Source organism: Onychomys torridus, chromosome 6 (genome assembly GCF_903995425.1).
Source record: "Onychomys torridus chromosome 6, mOncTor1.1, whole genome shotgun sequence".
Classification (NCBI taxonomy): domain Eukaryota; kingdom Metazoa; phylum Chordata; class Mammalia; order Rodentia; family Cricetidae; genus Onychomys; species Onychomys torridus.
In genome coordinates this window covers 79,537,179-79,556,947 of record NC_050448.1, presented here as the reverse complement: position 1 = coordinate 79,556,947, position 19,769 = coordinate 79,537,179, and the positions used below count along the sequence as shown (strand labels likewise).

At 40.8% G+C, this 19,769-nt stretch overlaps 1 protein-coding gene across 3 annotated transcripts in view; it reads right to left on the bottom strand.

Annotated features, from left to right (window-relative positions):
* Positions 1-827: 827 nt before the first annotated feature.
* Positions 828-19,769, bottom strand: part of St7l (suppression of tumorigenicity 7 like) — an 81,087-nt gene continuing 62,145 nt past the window's right edge. The window contains exons 14-15 of one of the 3 annotated variants that reach the window (XM_036189606.1): positions 17,997-18,136; positions 828-4,409 (exon numbers count right to left, since the gene is read on the bottom strand). In XM_036189606.1, the coding sequence (XP_036045499.1) occupies positions 4,377-4,409; positions 17,997-18,136 (173 nt within the window). In that variant the 3' untranslated portion in view covers positions 828-4,376. Of the gene's footprint in view, positions 4,410-12,404; positions 12,605-17,020; positions 18,137-19,769 lie in introns of those variants that run through there. The other 2 variants (XM_036189608.1, XM_036189605.1) reach the window with 2 other exon arrangements.

The window sequence follows — 19,769 nt, the reverse complement described above, 5'->3', positions numbered from 1 at the left end:
TCTCTCTGGATGATTGACAGGTTTCAGATAGTAGACCTGAACCTAACCCCAAAGTTAAAAGGGATAGAAGAGTCTGTAAACTCCATTTCCTGATTCCATGCATAGCCTGGATTATCTTTGAGCATCACTATGGCTATTTACACAGGATGCTGTAGTCATCCAGGATTTGAAAATGAAGATGAGCATGCTCTGCTTTGCTCCCTAACTCTGAAGTACCTTTTTTTTTTTTTTTTTTTTTTTTTGGTTCACTTAGAGCAGCAGGACATAGGAGTGCTTTAGCCAAGGCCAAAAATCTAATGACATTTTGTCAACACTACTAGCCCCTGTAAGCAGCCAAGCCAGAGTTGCATCCTTTGACAAATTCCAAGGTGGGGCTTCCCTAAGAATAACAATAGTGCTCACAAAAGCCTTTTGTGCACATGTGCTTGGGCATGTAGGTATAGATCTAACAATCAATCCAGGGGTTGTGAGGTGGGGATTACTCTATTTAATGGAGCCACTCAAGAGGTTCAGTGAATGATCTAGCCAGAATGCAAACCTAGTTTATTCTTTCTTTCTTTCTTTCTTTCTTTCTTTCTTTCTTTCTTTCTTTTCTTTTCTTTTTTCTCTCTCTTCCCTCCCTCCCTCCCTCCCTTCCTTCCTTCCTTCCTTCCTTCCTTCCTTCCTTCCTTCCTTCCTTCCCTCCTCCTTTTTTTGAGGCAGGGTTTCTCTCTGTAGCCCTGGCTGTCCTGGAACAGCTTGTAGACCAGGCTGGCCTCGAACTCACAGAGATCCGCCTGCCTTTGTCTCCCAAATGCTGGGAATAAGGCGTGTGCCACAGAAGCCAGTTGTTTTGTTTTGTTTTTGTTTTTGTTTAAGCTTTAAATACTATGTACTCTCCTCAAAGCCTGAGGATGTGGGACTGAGGGTGCCAGAGTGCCAGCACTTCAGAACAGAAATTGCTGTTGACAGCCCCAACCCATACAGGAATCCTAAGCTGCCAGCGGAGTATCTGAGCAGAGCTTGTAAAGGCTAAGCCTACACCAGCGTGTCTGCTCCCACTTTGTCACTGTCACCATCACTAACCAGTAGTCACTCTACAAAGGACTCTTCACCTCAACAGCTTCTGCTTGTCATTCTTTGTAGCCCCACTCCATCCCTCAGGTTAACATTAAAATTTTTGTTTTATTTTCTCTAAGTTCTCAATACATAGGCAAAGTGGAAGTAGTCATGAGAAGAAATGAATAGACTGTGGGCTTGTACTAGAATTTCTTTTGAGACTTTATTCTTTTTAAGAATCACTACCAACTCCCTAGGATGCCATCCCACCCAAGCCCTCATCCCCTGGACCACTAGCTAAGCCAGGCAGTTCATCTACCAGCTGTGTCCAACCTTGACAATACAATACAAAGTCTTCACTCAACAATTCACAAAACCTCTTCTGTTTTAAGTAAGCTTATAGTTATAATTTTATATTGGGCTGCATTCATAGTTATTCTTTGCTATGTGCAGATCCATGTGGCTTATGGGCTGCAGGCTGGACACACCTAAGACAAAGGTATCTCCGTATCTATGATGCAGAGAAAAATCTCTAAGATGAGGCAGTCAGCAAATTTCATTTAGTCAAAAACGTGCTCCTCTCCATTCCTCCTCTGCCCTTACTGAAAATTAGGGCCTCAGTTTAATGGAAGACAGGAGAAAGGCAGTGCAGCCGGCCCCTCCCTGTCCACATTGGCGGACACTTGGTTAGAGACAGGGGAAACCCTCACATACCCTATGTATCCCACTGGTATACCCCAACTGGGAGTCAGAAAGGAAGCTGCAGAAACACAGTGTTCATCAATCATGGGCTGGGACATTACAGCTCTCTGAGCTGGGCCCCTGCTTGAGCTAGGGAAAGAACACCTACCTATAGTCAGGATTTCTTCTGCAGCAAACCTTGGTTTTTGGTCCATCCATCTTGGCTCTCACTGCTCTCCTGCTTCCCACCCCCCAACTGCCTCCACATGTGGGCTCAGAAGTCATCATCTAAAGAATTCCACTGCTCACCTCCTGCATAGCAGCACAGCCCCATGAGGCCGCACACCAGATGGAGGGGATAAGAGTACGAGGTCATGGCTTCTACAAGAGGTTTTTCTTAAACTAGCCCTGACTCCTGGAAAAGAGTCAGAGCAGGAGGATGTCTGCTGAGCTGCTGACAACAGCAGCTTCATAGAGCTCGTGTAAAAGGGAAAAGAATTCGAAGTTGACTTTCAGTGGCACTTTCCTAGTCTGTCTTTGGGTCTACTCCTGGTCCTCGTGTGTAGCCTGAAGGTGTCTGAGAAGAATGCAAAGATGGGCAAATCAAAGGGCTCATAGTTCCTAACCACAGGACCCGCATGCTGATGTGGAGGCGCAGCCCTCAACAGATGCCTTGTTTCTCTAGGATACAACTATACCGAGAAGGGAAAGGGAGTGGAGGTGCACTAGGACCTGAGGACACTGGAAAGGCCACCACCAACAGGCCTTCAGAGGTTTGTGAAGAATAGAAAAGGCAAGGGGTTAGAGAATGATCATCGTTGTTAGCATCACGTTCATTGGGAGACAACATGCAGAAACAGAGTTACAAAGCGACAGTTAAGAGTCAGGGAAACAAGTTCTAGATGAAAGGAAATGTGAATGAGATGGTTTTCCAAGGGAGGGACTTGAGAGCTGGAATAGTACAAGGAAGGCATGAACAGCGGGAGGCAGTCAGAGGAGGTATTCTGTGTTGAAGGAACCGGTGTATGCTGAAGCTTACAAGCAAGACTGTATAAGCAATATCTGAGGAATTTCAAGCAAGTACATACTATATACATTGGGGAATACAGAGAAATCAGAATGCTGAGACCAGAGCTTTAGTATGAGGTGACTGTGTTGAACGGTTCAGAGTCCCATAAGAGCGACACAACAGCTGTCAGTGAACTCCCAAGGTGTCTACGGGAGAGCACTGGGATGAGTTCATCTGATACACATACAAGGAATCAAAGAAATGGGTGTTTGTGAAATCCACCAAAGAGTTAGACATAGTTAACTACAGATTCTGATCATTTGAAATTCTCGGTTAATTAAATGATAGTAAATATTCAGAGCTTCACTGACTCTCATATTCCATTTGGTATACTGCATCTTTGTGGCCACAGATCTATCACATCTGAGGACACAGTGGACAGAGGGAAACTTCCGAAGAACTTTAGAGACCACAAAACAAGTCGACTGATAAACGAGAAGACAGTTGGTTAGATTTGCTGCAGGTAAAAACAGCTTTTATCAGGTTTCTGTCATACTTGACAGAATTTCCCTAACTTACAAGGTCAAACAGCACAAGGGCAATCCTGCTCCTCTATCCAGTTTCCTGATGCCACTTTGAAAAACCGCATCAACACAGTGTGGTACTGAGTACACGGACTTTACTGCCCCTTGAATAAGCCCAAAGGTGAGCAGTATCTTAGGTTTCTGCTTCACTCAGCTGGCTGGGAGGGTCTGGAAGGGAGGCAGCGACTTGACAGCGACAGCGTTGGTTAGTGTCATCTCAGTTTCTCATCCCTCCTCTCCTGGGCAGCTTACTAAGGGGATCTCTGAAACCCTCCACAAAGGGAAGCTCAGGGTTCTGCGCTCACTTGTGACGCCGCTCTGGGTTCATTAAGCAGCACATTTCAGGTTGTACTATCATTTCTCCAGGTGAGGTAAGCCCATGGGATCTGACATAAGCTGACTGCTCGTGCTGGTCATTTTATTGACATTTCTGAGTGGAGGGGATCTCAAGACTCATAAAATATCTAACTGTCTTATTTTTCATCTGTTCTCCCAGGGCAGCTTTTATAAAATAGGCCTACAGACAGAAGCCTCAACTTGCATGACTGGTTAAGCAACAAGGGAAAAGTTATTGCTCAAAAAGCAGTTTTAAAAAATTCAATATGGAATTTGAGGCTGAAACAGAGATATGGTTTCTCTTAATGCCATCCAGAAGATAAAAGTTCAAGAAAAGACTAAATAACCATGTTCCTTATCTTTGTTCCAGTGCTGAGAGCGGGGAGTAGCTTCACAGAGTTCAAAGGGCCTGTCCCTATGAGGAATGAGATAATATAAAAGAGGAAAACATATGGGGTAGGAGATTTTATGGCAGTTACTATGAGACTAGGAGGTAAGACTTTTCTTAAATGTGTCATTGAGGAGCTCTTCATTTTGTGTTAATTTCTAAACTATTCATATAAATATTATACTGAATATTACCTTTATAGAACTATGAACTTAGGCAGTGAGGTATAAAGATGAAAATATTCCATGTTACATCTTGGAAAGAGAACACACTTCCTTCTGTATCTTGCTGGACTTAAGAACTCTAGTCAGATGGACTCAGAAAGGAGGCCTTTGTGAGTCTAGATTGACTTCTGTAGTCGCTTTGGAGGCAACTGAAATAAAGCAAATTAAAATGAAAGGATCAGCCAGGCGTTGGTGGTGCACACCTTTGGTCCTAGCACTCGGGAGGCAAATAAGTGGATCTCTGTGAGTTCAAGGCCAGACTGGTCTACACAGCAAGTTCTAGGACAGGCTCCAAAGCTACAGAGAAACCCTGTCTCAGAGAAAAATAAATGAAATAAAATAAAATGAAAGGATGAGCTGGGTAGTAATAGCACATGCCCTTAATCCCAGCACTCAGGAGACAGAGGCAGGTCTTCAGAGCGAGTTCCAGGACAGCCAGGGCTACACAGAGAAACCCTGTCTCAAAAGGAAAGGGGGGGGGGGTGTTGAATGATTTCCTAGTATGGCAATAGTTCTTACCTCATACTTACACATCTTCATGTCCTGCTCAACCCTCCACCACAAGACTATGAGCTATTTGTGAACAAGAATTATATCTTATACTTCATAAAGGAAACTAATACAATTTTTTTTTTTTATTGCATTAAAGAATTAACAAGGGCTGGGGGAATGGCTCAGTTGGTAGAGTGCTTGCAGCATAAACAAGGAGCCCTGAGTTTGAATTCTTAACACCTGTGTAAAAAGTGAGGCACAGCAGTGTGTGCCTATAATCCCAGTCCTGGGAGGGAAGAGACAGAAGGAGTCTAGCCAATCAGTGTGTTCCAGGATCAGTGAGATGCTGTCTCAAAAACCAAGATGGAGAGTGATAAAGGAAGATGGCCATTGGTGGCAGTGGCTTCACATGCACACGACAGGCACCCACACTGCACACATAAGCACACACACACAAAACACCAAAGAAAAACAAACAAATCCATTGGTAGTAATACCTTAATGCAATGAATTTGAAACTCAAAGATTTACGGTGTGCTTAGTAGTTTGCATATTCTTTTTAATGCCGAGACTCTTTTAAAAGTCTAAACTTTGAAACAAATTAAGATAAGCCTTTTGGAGTTCTTCCATTCAACAAGCTGATACTGGAAGCTTTTTTTTTTTTTCATGGTATCCAGGACTCTCTGAACTGCATGTTCCAGGGTAGTTTTTGTTTTGTTTTTAAAAGGTGGTATTACAATAGCTAAAATAGACCAAGAGCAAATGAATAAGAATAGTCTTCACTAAATTAGAATCACTGGGCTCCCAGTGAAGGCGAAACCCCCAAAGGGATCAGAGTCAAGTAAATAAAAAGTCCAGCTGAATTTTATCAGAGGGCAGAGTTTCAACTTTGAGTACCCCAGCAACAGAGGATGAATTATGTATAAGATTCGTGAAGTGCCTCCATCCACACTCCAGCCAGAGACCATTTTTCTATTTCACCGTGACGGAGGGAAAAACAGCAATGCATTTGCCTGCCAAGAGCAGCTGTGGCTGTACTCAGGATAGGATTCTAACAACATTGAGGACTAAGATTTAGCTGTAATGCTGCTGCTATTGGGAGTAAAAGACTGAATTCTGGCTTCGGGAAGAAGTTAAGACAAAAGCATATTGAACAGAACGAGGCCAGCATCTCCTGCATGCTGTTGTAGCTCCTCAAGTAGCTTCTTTTTCACACACTGCTCATAGGCATCACATACACATTTTACCTCCAGAATGCTTGAAAGTTCAGAATGAAGAGAATGCTCATAGTAAAGTCCTTTCACTTTATTGAGCATCACATGAAACCCAAGTAATTTATTTCCTTGAAGTTCCTTACTGTCAAGATGAACAAAAAAATTTATGTCTATTTTTTCCACAAATTTATGTCTATTTTTAAATTAAAAATTATTTATTGTTGCATGCGTGCATCGTGTGTGTGTGTGTGTGTGTGTGTGTGTGTGTGTGTGTGTGTGTATACCCCAGCAGTGCATACATGGAGGTCAGGGAACAACTTTGTGGGGTCAGTTCCATTCTTTCCTCTTTTACAAAGGTTCCTGGAATTGAACTCAGGTCTCCAGGCTTATGCAGAAAACACCTTTACCCGCTGAACCATCTTGCCAATCCCTTAAGGCAATCTTGTTTGTTTTGAGACAGGGTTTTTCTACTTAGCCCTAGCTGTCCTGGAACTTACTACATAGACTAAGCTGGCCTCAAATTCACAGATTCTCTAGCCTCTGCCTCCTGAGTGCTGAGATTAAAGGTGGGTACCATCACACCCAGCCCCTATGGCAGTCTTAATGTTATTACTGACAAATAATTTCTTCTTTTAAATTGGTAAATATCCATAAACACAAGCCTTTTCTGAGACTCCATCGGCAGTAAGGGGCACACCCACTGATAAAACTATTAGAAGTCTAACTGCTGCCCAAAACCACTGCAGCAAAAGAGCTTTATTCTCTTCAGCTAACCCTATCCCTATAATCCTGCACAAGCTTATAATTTTATTTTGAGAGAAGTTTCATGTTGAAATGTGATATGCATTTATTTATATTTTATGGTGAAACTTTTTTTTTAGGGCTGCTAAATAGCTCAATGATAGAGCATTCCTTTAGAATGAACAAGGTCCTGATCCCAAGCATGTAGACATGCATGAATGTGTGTGTGTGTGTGTGTGTGTGTGTGTGTGTGTGTGTGTGTGTGTTATGTGTATGTGATTTTTAAAGGCTGATCCCAGTACTTGAGAGGCTGAATCAGGAAGATTGCTGGCAACCTAAACTAGAACTTCACACTTGGCCAGATAGATGCTCTATTACTATATTACCAAAATTTGTTTTGACTCTTTAAGTTACTTAGATTCCTTTTGAAATATTATAAGCCAAGGGCCACCGTTCCTTCATTTTAAACGGAGACACTGAAGTAGTTCATTCAGTTATGTACCTGGTATAAATAACAAAACAGCACCCTTCACTCTTAAATCACTGATTAGCAAGAAGAGTGAAGTCTGAAGGTATCAGAGCTTACCAACACACTCAAAGATATCCAGAAAAGCGAGTGTGCAGTCTTTTAAAACATCAGAGCTCATATGAACACCTGATTTTTGACAAAGAAGCCAAAACTATACAATAGAAAAAAGAAAGTTATCTTCAACAAATGTTGCTGGTGTAACCGGATGTCAACATGTAAAAGATTGCTATTTTCGGGTCAAACTATGTACCCATTCAGGCCTTGGACTCAACTCTTGCCTCAGCCTCCTGAGGGTTGAGATTTTATATATATATAACACTATGCATAGTCTATGATACATTACTGAAACCAACCATATACATCATGATTAAAAGTAAAAGATCCATATCTGTCACCATGCAAAAAACATCAGAGCTCACCAACACACTCGCAGGTTTCCCCAGCAGCTCTGCCTTACAGCAAGCATTTCTTGAATCTAAACATCCTTTCTATTTCTCTGGCAATCCACATGAGCTTTTTAATTTAAAAATCTTCTCTATAGTCAACCCTCACAGGAAAACTTTCCTAGCTAGCAAAGCTATTTGGCTATCACCAGTTTGTCTTCTGTTGTTGTTTAGTAATGGAAGCTTGCTGTGTAGCTCTGGCTGGTCTGGAACTCACTGCGTAGCCCAGGCTGGCCTCAATCTAACTTCTCCTGCCTCCTGAGTGCTGGGATTAAAGATGGGCATCACTGCACTTGGCACCATTGTGCTATTCTATATTGCCTCAATATTACTCTTCTAGGTATGAAATTTATTCTTTTCCACTTGTTTTGAGATAAGTTGTGAGGTGCTGTGAGTGTGTATGTGTGTATGTGTGTGTGTGTGTGTGTGTCTGTGTCTGTGAGTGTGTGTGCATACATTTGTTTGTTTGAGACAGGGTCAAACTATGTACCCACTCTGGCCTTGGACTCAACTCTTGCCTCAGCCTCCTGAGGGTTGAGATTTTTTATATATATATATATATATATATATATATATAACACTATGCATAGTCTATGATACATTACTGAAACCAAACATATACATCATGATTAAAAGTAAAAGGCTGTTTTATATATTGTGAAATCATAGGCAATTAACTTTCATGACTCAAACTTTCCAGCCATAACACTGTAAAATAATGTTTTCTAATAAGAATATAATAAGTAGCTGGGTGGTGGTGGCGCACGCCTTTAATCCCAGCACTCGGGAGGCAGAGGCAGGTGGATCTCTGTGAGTTTGAGGCTAGCCTGGGCTACCAAGTGAGTTCCAGGAAAGGCGCAAAGCTACACAGAGAAACCCTGTCTCAAAAAAACCAAAAAAAAAAAAAAAAATTTTATATATATATATTTATATATATATATATATATATATAAATAATAAGTATATAAAGTCTTTAAAAATAAAAATCCTGAAAATTAAAGTGTTTAAAAACCTTAAATAATCTTACTAATTTAGTTCTTTTGAATATAAGAAATTCAATTCACCAGGGAAGGGCACGAAACTCTACTCAAAAAGAAAAAGCTAAAAAAATATTCCTCAGAATTATAATTTTCTTTTGTATCCCACTATTTTCTCCATTTAAAGAACTTTAATACATCTACAAGACAAAAACCATTTCAAAAGCAACAAATAAGTTGCTGGATTCCAATATAAACATGATGATGAGTGTGGGATGCGCAGTTCATATTAACATCTAAGCACAAGTCTTCCAAGACTGCTGAGAAGTCCATGTACCCACACACAACCAATTAAGCTGTAAATATATCAGTAATAGTGACAGGATGTCCTAAACTTTGGTACTGAGATCATTTTGATTGAGAAAGTGATTAAATATACTGCCAAAAATATTCAGGGAGAGCTTTTGAGAATCTCTGGCACATGTAAAGAAAAAGAAGGGTGCTTTCCATAAGCTTCAAGTCAAGCTCTGAGGCAGTAATCTGGCAGTGCCACATTATTCTGTTATTCTTTTTTTCCGATTTTGAAAGATTTCAGTATTTAAAAAATGTGGGGGAAAAAAAAAAACTTGAAATTTCATGAACATCTAAGTCTGGATATTCATTCATTCATTCATTCATTCATTCATTCATTCATTTATTTGTGTGTGTGATGCATGTTTCTGTCTGTTTGTGCATGTGCATACAGGGGTCAGAGTTCAATGTCAGGTGCCTTCCTCATTTGCTCTCCACTGCTGTGGGATGTCGGTCTGTAAGCTGTTAATGTGTTGCTCTGATTGGTTGATAAATAAAATGCTGATTGGCCAGTAGCCAGGCAGGAAGTATAGGTGGGATACACAGACAAGGAGAATTCTGGGAAGAGGAAGGGAGAATCAAGTCACCAGCCAGATGCAGAGGAAGCAAGATGACAAAGCAGAACTGAGAAAAGGTACCAAGCCACATGGCTAAATATAGATAAGAATCATGGGTTAATTTAAGTGTATAAGCTAGTCAGTAATAAAGCTAATGGCCATACAGTTCATATTTAATACAAGCCTCTGTGTGTTTACTCAGGTCTCAGAGGCTGTGGACCAGGCAGGACACAGGAAAACTTCCAACTACATTCCACTTTATCTTTTTTTTTTTTGGGGGGGGGGTTGGTTTTTTTTCGAGACAGGGTTTCTTTGTAGCTTTGGAGCCTGTCCTGGAGTAGCTCTGTAGACCAGGCTGGCCTCGAACTCACAGAGATCTGCCTGCCTCTGCCTCCCAAGTGCTGGGATTACAGGTGTGCACCACCACCACCCGGCTCCACTTTATCTTTTAAGAAAGGGTCTCTTTACTGAATCTGGAGCTAGGCTAGCTGCCATTGAACTCCAGGAAGCTTCCCGTCTCTGCCTCCCTAGTACACGACTGTAGCTGTACCCCTGTGCCTGCCTTTTGTAAAAAACATGGATATAGATCCAAACTCTGATCCACATACTTGAGTATCAACTCTTTACCAATTGAGCCATTCCCACAACCCCTCAATCTGGACATATCTGAGGGAAAACAATGAGGATGAAGTATATGAAATGCCTCACAGGAAGCAGACAGCACCTTTTTGTTTTGCTAAAAGATCACAGAACTAGAGCTATAGCTCAGTGGTAGAGAATTACCTACAACGCACAGGAACTGAGTTTGGCTTTCAGAATCACAAGAAGAAAGGGAGGGAAGGAAGGGGGGAAGGAGAGAGGAAGGGAGGGAAGGAGTGGATATCAGACTATCCAAATAAAGACCTGAAGCAGTAATAAAGAAATAAAACTCTAAACATTTAAAAATTTTGATCTGGGGCTGGAGAAATGGCTCAGCAGTTAAGAACATATACAGCTCTCACAGAGAACCAAGTTCAATTCCCAGCACCTACACCAGGTGGCTTATAGCCATATGTAACTCTAGCTACAGGGGATCTGTACACATACCCATACCCATAATCAGACACAGACACAGACTCAGACACAGACACACACACAGACACACACAGACACACACGCACACACACACAATATAAAATAATAAAAATAAATATTTAGGTGGAGGAGGGAGGGAGTTAAGTACTGTGAGAGCCAACTGGAGTTAGGTGGAGGAGGGTGGGAGTAAGTGTCTGGGATGAGCTAGAAACCCAGTGCAATGGAAACTCAGGAATCTATGAAGGTGACCCTAGCTAAGAATCCTATCAATGGGGGATACGGAACCTGAACTGGCCATCTCCTGTGACCAAGCAAGACTTCAGGAGAGGGAGTGGGAAACCAATCCAGTTATATAACCTTCAACCTACAATCTGTCCTGCTTACAAGATGTGCTGGGGTAAAGGTGGCACAGAGATTGTGGGAGTGGCCAACCAGTAACTGGCCCAGCCTGAGACCCATGCCATGAAAGGGAGCCCACCCTGACACTGCCTGGAGCCCCAGGACCCAGAGGCTGGATAGCTCAGAGACCTAGGATAGAACCAAACATGACTGGCAAAAAAAAGTCAATGTAATGATGTCTAACAATATTCTGCTATACTCCTAAAGTGGTAATTGTCATCAAAGAGACTTCGTCCAGCTACTCATGGAAACAGATGCAGAGACCCACAACCAAGCATTAGGTGGAGCTCAAGGAATCCTGTGGAAGAGGGGAAGAAAAGATTGTAGGAGCTAGAGGGGTCAAGGACACCACAAGAAAACCCACAGAATCAGCTAATCTGTTCTCATAGGAGCTCACAGAGAGTGAACCGACAACCTGGGAGCCTGCATGGGACTGACCTGGGCCCTCTGCACATGTTACAGTTGTGTAGCTTGGTCTTCTTGTGGGACTCCTAACAGTGGGAGCAGGGGCTGTCTCTGACTTGTTACCTGCTTTTGGGATTCTTTCCTCCTGCCAGTTTGCCTCATCTAGCCTTGATAGAGGTGCCTAGTCTCACTGCAATTTGCTATACCATGGCTGGTTGATAGCCATGGGAGGCCTGCCCTTTTCTGAAAAGAAAGGAGGAGGAGGAGGAGGAGATGGGAGTGGAGGGTGGAGGAAGAGACTGGGAGGAAAAAGGAGAGAGGGGAAACTGCAGCTGGGGTGTAAAAACAATAAAAATAAATAAGTAAATACAAAAAAATCTTTAAAATTTAAAAAAAAAAATCGACCTGTCATACCATAGGTTCTGTTACCTTTAGTGTTTCTGGGAAATGCCTCAGCTGCATTACTGTAGAAATAGTATGATTACAGAACACTATTTTGCAGGAATATAAGTTTAAAATATTTAGAGATGGACTGGAAAGATGGCTCAGAGGTTAAGAGCACCAACTGCTCTTCCAGAGGTCTTGAGTTCAATCCCCAGCAACCACATGGTGGCTCACAACCATCTGTAATGAGATCTGGTGCCCTCTTCTGTATACATAATAAATAAATAAATTTTAAAAAAGAAAAAAAAGAAAAAGCTGGGCGGTGGTGGGGCTTGCCTATAATTCTAGCACTTGGGAGGCAGAGGCAGGTGGATCTCTCTGAGTTCTTGGAAAGGCACAAAGCTACACAGAGAAACCCAGTCTCAAAAAAACCAAACCAAACCAAACCAAACAAACAAACAAAAAAAACCGAAAAACAAAAAAAGCTACACAGAGAAACCCTGTCTCAAAAAATCCAAAAAAAAAAAAAAAAAATTTACAGACTAATTTGCAAATAAGTGGAAGAAACTTACTTTGTCGGTTTCATTTTTTGATGTAGGGTCTCATGGAGCCCAGGTTGGCCTCAAACTTGGTCTGTGTTAATGATGACCTTAAACTTCTAGCCCTTCCGCCTCTACCTCCCGGCGGTCAGGTCCAGGGCTTTGTTTATTGTAGACAGGCACTCTGACTAACTGAGCCATACCCCAGCTGTCAATCACAATTCTGAATGCAATCCTATCTATTAAGCAAAGAAGAATTATAGGTTTAGGTCAAATGGAGAATATGGGAAATATTCTTTCACCTATGAACAACTTTCACATTTACCGATTATGATGATTAAAAAAAAAAAGAACCTTTCAAAATAGTCATATATCTTTTTAAATTTACATACTAATGTGGTTATAATTGTTTAGCAACTTCCTAGTTTTTAAACTGATCTTTGCCCCTTGGGGGAAAATAACGAGATAGTAGATAAACCTTCTCCAAAGTTCTTTCACTATTCAGTAAAAGATATTTGGCATTTACATGTGCTTATTATTTTTTAAAATGTAATTTTGGAAGAAAAATTTTAATTATTTTTAGGAAGGGCCTGAAGAATCCCCAGTGAGGCATTTTGTGGAGAGGTCCTTTGTTAGTGTAAGAACTGACCTTCTATATCTTTGGAAATCGTGCAACTTGGCTAATGTAGTCCTTAAAGAATTAATCAAGCAGATTGTAAGGCCTTGGCTACAGTGGAGCCAGCCAATTATGAGTTCCTCTGAAATTCATCACTGGTACATCCAACAGCATTTTCCCACATAAAGATTAGTGGAAGTATGTGGAGACAAGGCCTGTTCCCACCCCAGCACAGCTACAGTATGCTCTCAGCAAAACTCAACAGAGAAAAACAATTTATTTGGTATTCTTTTTTTTCTTGCCGTAACCCTAATACCTTTTCTGCCAACATCACAGTGACTGTCCTATTTAGTTAAAAGTCAATGACGGACTTTGGCACTCAAACACATTTCTTGATGCAAAGTACCAGAGCCACAGCTTCAAGCCTGAATTCATCAGTAAGCTAGTGAGATCCCCGCAGAGCATCTTTAAGTCTTGTGATAACAGCCTCCAAGCCTTGCTAAGAAGAAAGCTTTCTGCAGCATTGAAAGGGGCCAGAGTGGGTGAAGACCAGCTGCTAAGCAGAGGGTGGTGCTGCTCTTAAAGAGACACTCCTTTCAGATAAGCAGAGTCAGACTCCCAGAGCTGGTGTGCTGGCTACCCTTTCTTTGAACCCTCAGATTTAACCCAGCAGGCTTCAAAGCAGGTGAGAAAATGACCTACCACTTAAAAGCACTTTTTCCTTTTTCAGGAATCCTGGCCTTGGAGAATATCAGCTCTGGTATCAGTACATTCCACATCTTCAGGGATTTATGCAACCTTTTCATTGCTCTGTGCATAATGTCAGATGAGGTTTTCATCTTAGTCTGGAGAAAAATATCCTGACTTGCTTAAAACTAAGTGATTCCACATAGCTTTATAGCGCGGAAAAAGGGTGTGTGTGTGTGTGTGTGTGTGTGTGTGCTAAAACCAATAGTCATTCTAGCTCCTTCATTCTCTTCCATTTCTTTACATTTGATACACAGTGAGGATTTTAAAAATCATTAATCTTAGGGCTGGGGATGTAGCTCAGTTTGTGGAGAGCTAGTTTACCATGCTCAAAGCCCTAAGAATTCAAGGTCATCCTTAACTAGATAGTGAGTTCCAGAACACCTGGCATACACAAGACTTTGCCTCAAAAATAAAATACCCCAAATCATTAATCTCCAATGCCTGGCATTATAAAAACACATTTTATAATAAATATATTTTAAGAAATTCAAATAGAATTTGCTTTAGCATGTGGCCTAAAATAAAAAGAGACTAGAAAAATAAGATAAAATGGTAATAACAAAAAAATTGAGATTTAGTCAGACACGGTAACACATGCCTATAGTCAGGGGTATTCTGAAGGCTGAGGTTGAAGATCACTTGAGCCCATGAGTTTGTGACCTACCCTGGCAACAAGGTGAGACCGATCTCTAAAAACAACAAAAGTGGGGGGGGGCAGAAATGGGGTAGGAAGATGAAGAGATAAGAATTTGCTAAGTTTTCTTAAGTGGCTTTGCCTTACTAAGAAGTAGGACAAGTATATTTCATCAGTTTCTACTTTATATTGTCATTATAGATCTGATTTAACTGAAAAATCCTCACACAGTTTACAACTTGCCAAAACATTTTGTTCTACAAAGCAGTTTGCCAGTACCAGGAAGTGGAAACATTTCTCTTCTTTTTGTGGTTTACACACACGATGTATCAACTGCATATTTTAATTATTGGAATGACATCCAACTATCAATTATGCTTCCGTTACTATGAGAAAACTCATTTGGGCTTGTTACTGTCCTCCAGATGTAAAGAGGCAGGCTCTTCCACTGCAGCCTCTCTTTAGTGGTCACCGTGATTACAACAGGAAGGATACTGTCCACTTACTTCTTACTGTGGACAGACAGACGAGTTCTGAACACTCAATAGATACCAAACTCTTTTACCCCCAACAAAACCTATGAAGGACTATTTTTCACTTTACAACTAAGGGCAGAGAAGATAGCACAACTTACATGAGGTTGCATAGACAGTTAAGTGTCAGAGCTGGGATCATAGCAGAGCAGTTTGGATCCAGAGTGTTGCTCATAACCACTCTGTAATATTGCCCCTTCGCTACCCTGATAAGGTGGCCTGCTAGCCTGGCATTCCGAATCCCTCATACTGGGTACAGGATAGAACAGGGCTTCTCAAGCTTTAACTATGCATGTAGGATAACCTGTTAAGATGCAGACTCTGATTCAGCAAAGCCTAAAGCTGTACATTTTAAACAAGCTCCTAGAGGAGGGTGGTGTTTCTAGTGCATAGACCATACTTTATGAAGTGGTGATATGTTGTGGAGTAGAATACATGTTTAACTATGTAAAGATGTGTTGCATTTGTTTATGTTGCAGAATAATTGTTTAACTATGCAAAAGATATGCTGCATTTGTTTAATTATGTAGAGATGTGTTGCTGTTTCCTCTTACCTGCTTAAGGCACCTGATTGGTCTAAGACAATGCTGCCTAGCCAATAACTAGGCAGAGGAGGGATAGGCGGGGCTAGCAGGCAGATAGAAAAGGGGAGCCAACCATCAGGGGTAGGGTAGGGTGAGGGGTTGGGTGAGGGGGTGGGAGGGTAGCCAACCAGACATGGAGGAAGTAGGAAAGCAGGATGGACAGTACAGTAGATGAGGTAAATGAGCTTCAGGGCAGCACATAGATGAACAGAAATGGATTAAGTTTAAAAAAAAAAAAAAGTTAGCTAGAAACAAGCTTAAGTTGAAGCCAAGCAGTTATAATTAATGATAAGTCTCTGTGTCATGATTTGGGGGCTGGCGGTCCAAGAAAGCCTGCTATACTGAAGAACTATAATAGAAGCCTCTAGTTCTTTTCTGTATGTCTACCGTCAAGGTATTTAAGCATTCTAAAAGGGCAGACTGCCTATTCACAATCATTTTCCATTAGCTTTTACACAGGGCCTGTCTTTGGAATAACTGCATACCACATACTGATGTGCAGGTTTCATCAGTAAGTATGTGGCTTTTAGAAATTTAAAATACACATGTAAGAGCCATAGGGATAAAATGTGGCTATAAAAGTTCACTCTCAGTAACTTCTTAAATATTATATATACCAACTATACAAATAAAATATAGTATATAAATGTTTATTGTTCAGCAACTAGAATAATAATATATTAGTAACTTTGGGTCAAAAAAAAAAAAAGAGAAACATCTACTTTAAAATGTGTAATTCTTCATTCTCAAGTCTCTGCTAAGAGTGCTAAGGAAATTGCACTATGTAACCTTAAGGCTCTTCTGGTGCCATTAGCGACCTCTTCAGCAAGGGCAGTTACTATATGAACACTGATGGATAGAGAGTAGAGTACACTCCACAGCCATTTGAGCCAGAACTTCAGGAAATACACTGTTGGTTGATACAACTCTATTCCAGATTCCAGCTCTCTCTCCTTGCTCTCCTGCCCTGTTTCTCTTCCTTCCTACTCCATTGCCTTGAGAAAAACTCAGGAGCCATCTCTCACTGCTTGTCTGTATTTGGAACACATGGATTAAGGGCCTCCCCCACTTCATTTTCTTCTTCCCTTCTAGCTTTTAAGTGGATAGGATTCCCTTTCTGGCCCACGTTTTCCCTGCCCCTCCCATTGTGAGGCATGTCAGTTTGAGATGCACTCATTCCATCAGCACCACTGTAATCAACAGTAAAACCCATTACTAAGCTGCCTTTTCGACACTGAGAGGGAACCGACAGTCAGTCTGCAACTCACACACCTACACCTACACTCCCTGAGCAGCAGTGGGAAGTCATTCAGCTTGGAGCTGGACTCCTGGGCTTACAGACAGTGGCATTTTAAGACACTACACAGTGGACTTTCAGGGAAAGGGGAAACTGAATCCGTAGCACAGGTGCCATAAGAGCTAACTAATCTGTAAGGCACAAAGTAACTTTTTTTCCCCTTCAAGACAGAGTTTCTCTGTGTAGCCCTGGCTGTCCTGGAACTTGCTCTGTAGACCAGGCTGGCTTCAAAATCACAAAGATCTGCCTGCCTCTGCCTCCTGAGTGCTAGAATTAAGTGCCTGTGCCAGCACCGTTGGCTAAAATCAACTACACTTACGGCAGGAAAAGAAGCTGTGAGTAAAACAGTAGTTATCATGGAAGCACATAGATATAGGAAATATACTACCAAGTAAACTGGTCCTTCTATTGCTCTCAGTGCATGTTTTATGTTTGGGAATATAATAAAACAACACTTGTTTTTTGCATTTTAACCCATTATTTGGTAAATATGCTAGGCTGTAAAAGGGATATACATTTTTATTTACTTGTTTATGCTTCATTTATTATTATTGTGCTTGCACCATGGGGGAGGCACATGTGTCATGACGTGTATGAAGGTCAAAGAACGACTCTGTAGACTTGGTTCTCTCTTCCTACCTCTATGTGGGTTCAAACTTGGAGTGCTTAGATAGTAACAAGTCCTTTACCTGTTGAACCATCTTGCCAACCCCCAAGAAATATGCATTTTTAAATGAAAATTATTAAAAGAAAATTATTTTTGGTGATTAGTTAATATATCTGTGTAGAAGAATGAAACGAGCTATCATTTTAATATCAATCATCAGCGCACGCCTGTAATCCCAGCACTCGGGAGGCAGAGGCAGGCTCTCTGTGAGTTCGAGGCCAACCTGGGACAGCCAAGACAAGAAAATACATTAAAGATAAAGAAAAATTGGATTATTCTTTAGTTGGTAAGGAATGCTGTCTTCATCACCAAAAGTAATTACAAAGGCCAGCTTTATAATGTTATAGCATTGTATTCTTAACTTTTGAGCAACAGAAGTAAGTTCACATCACCAGAATTCATGTTTGACATATTTATAGTAGAAGCTTCACAAAGCAGTTCTTGCTGTTTCCAAGTGTCTTTCCCTGCTCGTGTGATCTAGCACAGATCAGAGCTGCTTTCCTGTGCAGTTTTACAAATACTCCACACAAGTCCTTGAGATCATACTCACAGCTTTAGCAAAAACACCCATGACTTCAGGAAACTGGTGTGTGAGAAACGCTATCATCGCTGTAGAAGAACAGAGTCCTGCTGTAAAGTGGATGAAGAAAGGAAGCTCCTTTTTTGGATAAACAGAAACATGATGAAAAGCTGCAAGGGAAAATTGGTAAGAATGAGTTTTATTTCAGCACAAACCAGTTTTAATATTTTTAAATTAAACCTAGCTTTGAAAATTAAAAATAGGGTTAAAAAGTAACAAGAACAAAGGTAAGAGAAAGCTATTCAGTGTATTTGCATAGTCAGATGACCATACTGGGGTCTGGGAACAGGATGGCATCGTGGGAAAGAACAGGAATTCTAAAGTCACGCTGAGGTGGTTTTGAAAAAGAGCTTTGTCAGTTATTCACCATGCACTAAACCCTATAGGAGTTGCTATGGAGTTGTTACGATGAACAGTGTAAGCACTTATTAATGTGAGTTGTTATTAATTCTCATTCTTTGAAGCTCAGCAAGTAGTGTAGAGATAGAGAGAGAGACATGTCTTGGGGGATTTCCCAGAACCCCTCTTCATACTTGTACTCAGTTATTACTATGTCCATCTGTGACACTTCACCAAGGAAGCCAAGGCTCTGGCTGTAAATGAAGTTCTTTGCCTTATTTGATCACATTTACACACCTGAGTGTTGTTTTTCTAGTGTTTAAGATCTCATTACCAATTTTATTCAAGTACTTATATATTAGTCCAAGTCCTTAGATAACAATAATCTAGAGCTAAGCCTATTAGAGTGTCCAATGCACAGTAGGTGCTCAACAAATTCCTTTAAAACTGAGAGCTCTGTGAAGACTTCATTAGTCAGGAAGTTGGCTGCTAGGACACCAACCCAGGAACTCCTGATGTAACATCCTGTAGCAGCAAGGAATGACTAATTCCATGCTGAACCAAGGTAGGCTATAAATTTCAATTTTTAAAAACATAACTATTAACAGAGAAGGTTGTACCGGTTTCCTTCAATAGCTATAATATTTTATATCTTATACTATACTCAGAAAGTATATATAAAAACTAAATTCATTTTTAAAATTCAGACTTCCAGAGCCTCAAGCCATATTTCATGTAAAAGCACAACAGCACTGAACTTGGTAAAAGCTAAAAGCAATCGCTTCTGGCCTCCCTCATCCCTGAGAATGCAACACAGAGAAACAAACTCTGGTAGGAGACAGGGAATGAGACAGGAAAACTAATATTACCTAAACCCTACAGCACTTTATGGTTTTTAAAGTTCTCATTTAATTGTTGAAATAACCTGAAGATAGATAGTAGTACTGTCATTTTATAACAGTAAGACTGCACAGCTTTAGTAAGAAAACTTGCTAAAACATGAGACTTTTGTATTGTGGGAGAGACCTAATTATTTCTGCTTGGACTGCTTCCTGTAGACTCACTTGTCAGTCAATGTCCGGCTAAGACATCAATATAATGGATGACTGACCAGTACAAAAACTCCCTTGGAACCAAAGTTCAAATTTCATCACTGGCTTGTAAAGAAAAATTTATCAGGAGGCATAAAAGATGACAAAACAGCCATATGAACTAGGGGAATAGTTCAAGTCTCCACTTATGAGTCTATAAGCAAATTCCAGAAAGCTGTAAGTCATATCAAGGCTGAAAGAGAATTAAAAACAAAACCCATTAAGTACTCCTGGGTATTAGAACTCCACATTATTAAAAATTTGTTCATTCCACCACAGCCAGAAACAGAAAAATATACTGTAAAAACATATA